Source organism: Dendroctonus ponderosae, unplaced genomic scaffold, assembly GCF_020466585.1.
Source record: "Dendroctonus ponderosae isolate FM_Combo_2020 unplaced genomic scaffold, Dpon_F_20191213v2 Dpon_F_20191213_1, whole genome shotgun sequence".
Classification (NCBI taxonomy): Eukaryota; Metazoa; Arthropoda; class Insecta; order Coleoptera; family Curculionidae; genus Dendroctonus; species Dendroctonus ponderosae.
In genome coordinates, this window is record NW_026017110.1 from 35,211 (window position 1) to 36,957 (window position 1,747).

Consider the following 1,747-nt stretch of genomic DNA (forward strand, 5'->3'; position numbering starts at 1 on the left):
AACTGCACTTTGATTTAATAGTTGTTCAAATGAATGTTTTTAATTACGCCTTAGTAACATTTTAATCATTTCAGGAGATCCCACATAGTCAACCATCTAACGCTTCAGAATTCATGGCCGTTCGAACAAAAAAATGCTGTATTTTTCAAACTTTCCTGTTCTTTAGACCTAAAGAAAGAAACTAATTCGATATAGTTAAACAAATGTTGAGTAAATAAATGTTTGCGATAGTTTAGTGTCGAAACATAATCTTGGCCGGCATCTCTTAAAGTCGTCTTTAGTATTTCAAACTATGTTTTATATCAATTCATAAAAGGTTTATCAAATAGTTGATACTGACATCCCTGACGGATGAAGGTTTTGTGAATAGTAATATAACGGTCCCATTCACGGCCTCGCCGTTAGGGCAAACATTTTAGCTTTATTTCACGCGCAAAGGGTCACTTCGAGGATGAAGTTAAATCGAGCGTAATAGAATAAGATATGGCCTTAATAACATTTCTCCTGCAAATATGAGTAATATTCTATCAGCAAACGGATCTCTTGCAAAATGCGTACATTAATTTTCGCTGATAATAGATAGTGTCAGCTTCAGACGTTTTAATGGAGCATAAACATAAACATCCCGTTATCATAAAGGATGCCAACTAAGGCTTCTCATAGCTCCATTTTTAGTTCACACCAAGTCAGTATTTAGATTGTTCAATAATTATAAACAATCTTACTATTTCTCCCGGAAGGCCTGGAGATCCAGAGGGACCATCCTCGCCAGGCATGCCATCGTGGCCTGGAAATCCCGTCTCACCAGTTGCTCCGGGCAGGCCGCGGTCTCCTTTGTCCCCAGGAAGCCCAGGCAGCCCGATCAATCCCTGCTCTCCTTTCGCTCCAGATGGACCTGCACAAATGGGAAGCATATTGATTTTTTCCTCACAACTGTTTTGATACAAGGAAATGCTCATTCGAACCTGTTAAGCCTCTTTCTCCATCTCTCCCGGGTTGACCGCGTCGCCCTTGATGGCCTAGAGGTCCTGGAATGCCGGCAGTCCCTCGAGGGCCCTAAAACAGTCGTCCGATAGTACAAGAACAAAATAGTCAACACCCCACGTCTCTCCCTTATTGAGAATTGAATCAAAAATCAGTCTTCACTACCAACTCAGATGTTTCACTCAGTAAATCGCCGTTACCGTTTCTCCAATGTCTCCAGGCTCGCCCTTTTGACCATCGGGTCCTGTGAGTCCTTGAGGTCCTGGAAGCCCTGTGAGTCCCCTGGGCCCCTCGATACCTCTCATTGATACCTTGAACATATTTTCAAAAAGCTGCTGTTACAATCGTACCGAAACTCAGGAGCTGTACTATTACCATGTGCTGCGACAGCATCTGTCTAAATGCTTCCACTCCTTGATCGGGTCCTTTTTCAGTGCCATGTTGGTTTATCTGATGGAATAGGAAATTAATTATAATGGACAGTAAACTGTTTTTATATTGTATTATAATTTGAATTTTGACAATTAACCTTGAGGGAGACATATCCGATGTAATAAATAGGGCCTACTACTATACTATACTATTTTAACAGCCCAAAGAGTAGAATAAATAGCTGGCGCAAGAAAGTGACACCTATCCTACTTTTGAAGTGATAACGTTCTATCGGAGGGTGAACCGATTTTTCTCGGTCACTCCGGCCTCTTCCAACAACTCCTACAATAGCACATATGCACTTTGAATTCGACATTTTTCTCTTAGTGCG

At 41.3% G+C, this 1,747-nt stretch overlaps 1 protein-coding gene across 1 annotated transcript in view; it reads right to left on the minus strand.

Moving 5' to 3' along the window:
* Window positions 1-686: 686 nt before the first annotated feature.
* The window catches only part of LOC125502425 (collagen alpha-1(XI) chain-like), a 1,585-nt gene continuing 524 nt past the window's right edge, over window positions 687-1,747 (minus strand). Inside the window, exons 2-5 of the mRNA XM_048660489.1 lie at window positions 1,360-1,434; window positions 1,185-1,295; window positions 966-1,056; window positions 687-895 (exon numbers count right to left, since the gene is read on the minus strand). Of these exons, the coding sequence (XP_048516446.1) occupies window positions 687-895; window positions 966-1,056; window positions 1,185-1,295; window positions 1,360-1,434 (486 nt within the window). The remainder of the gene's footprint in view (window positions 896-965; window positions 1,057-1,184; window positions 1,296-1,359; window positions 1,435-1,747) is intronic.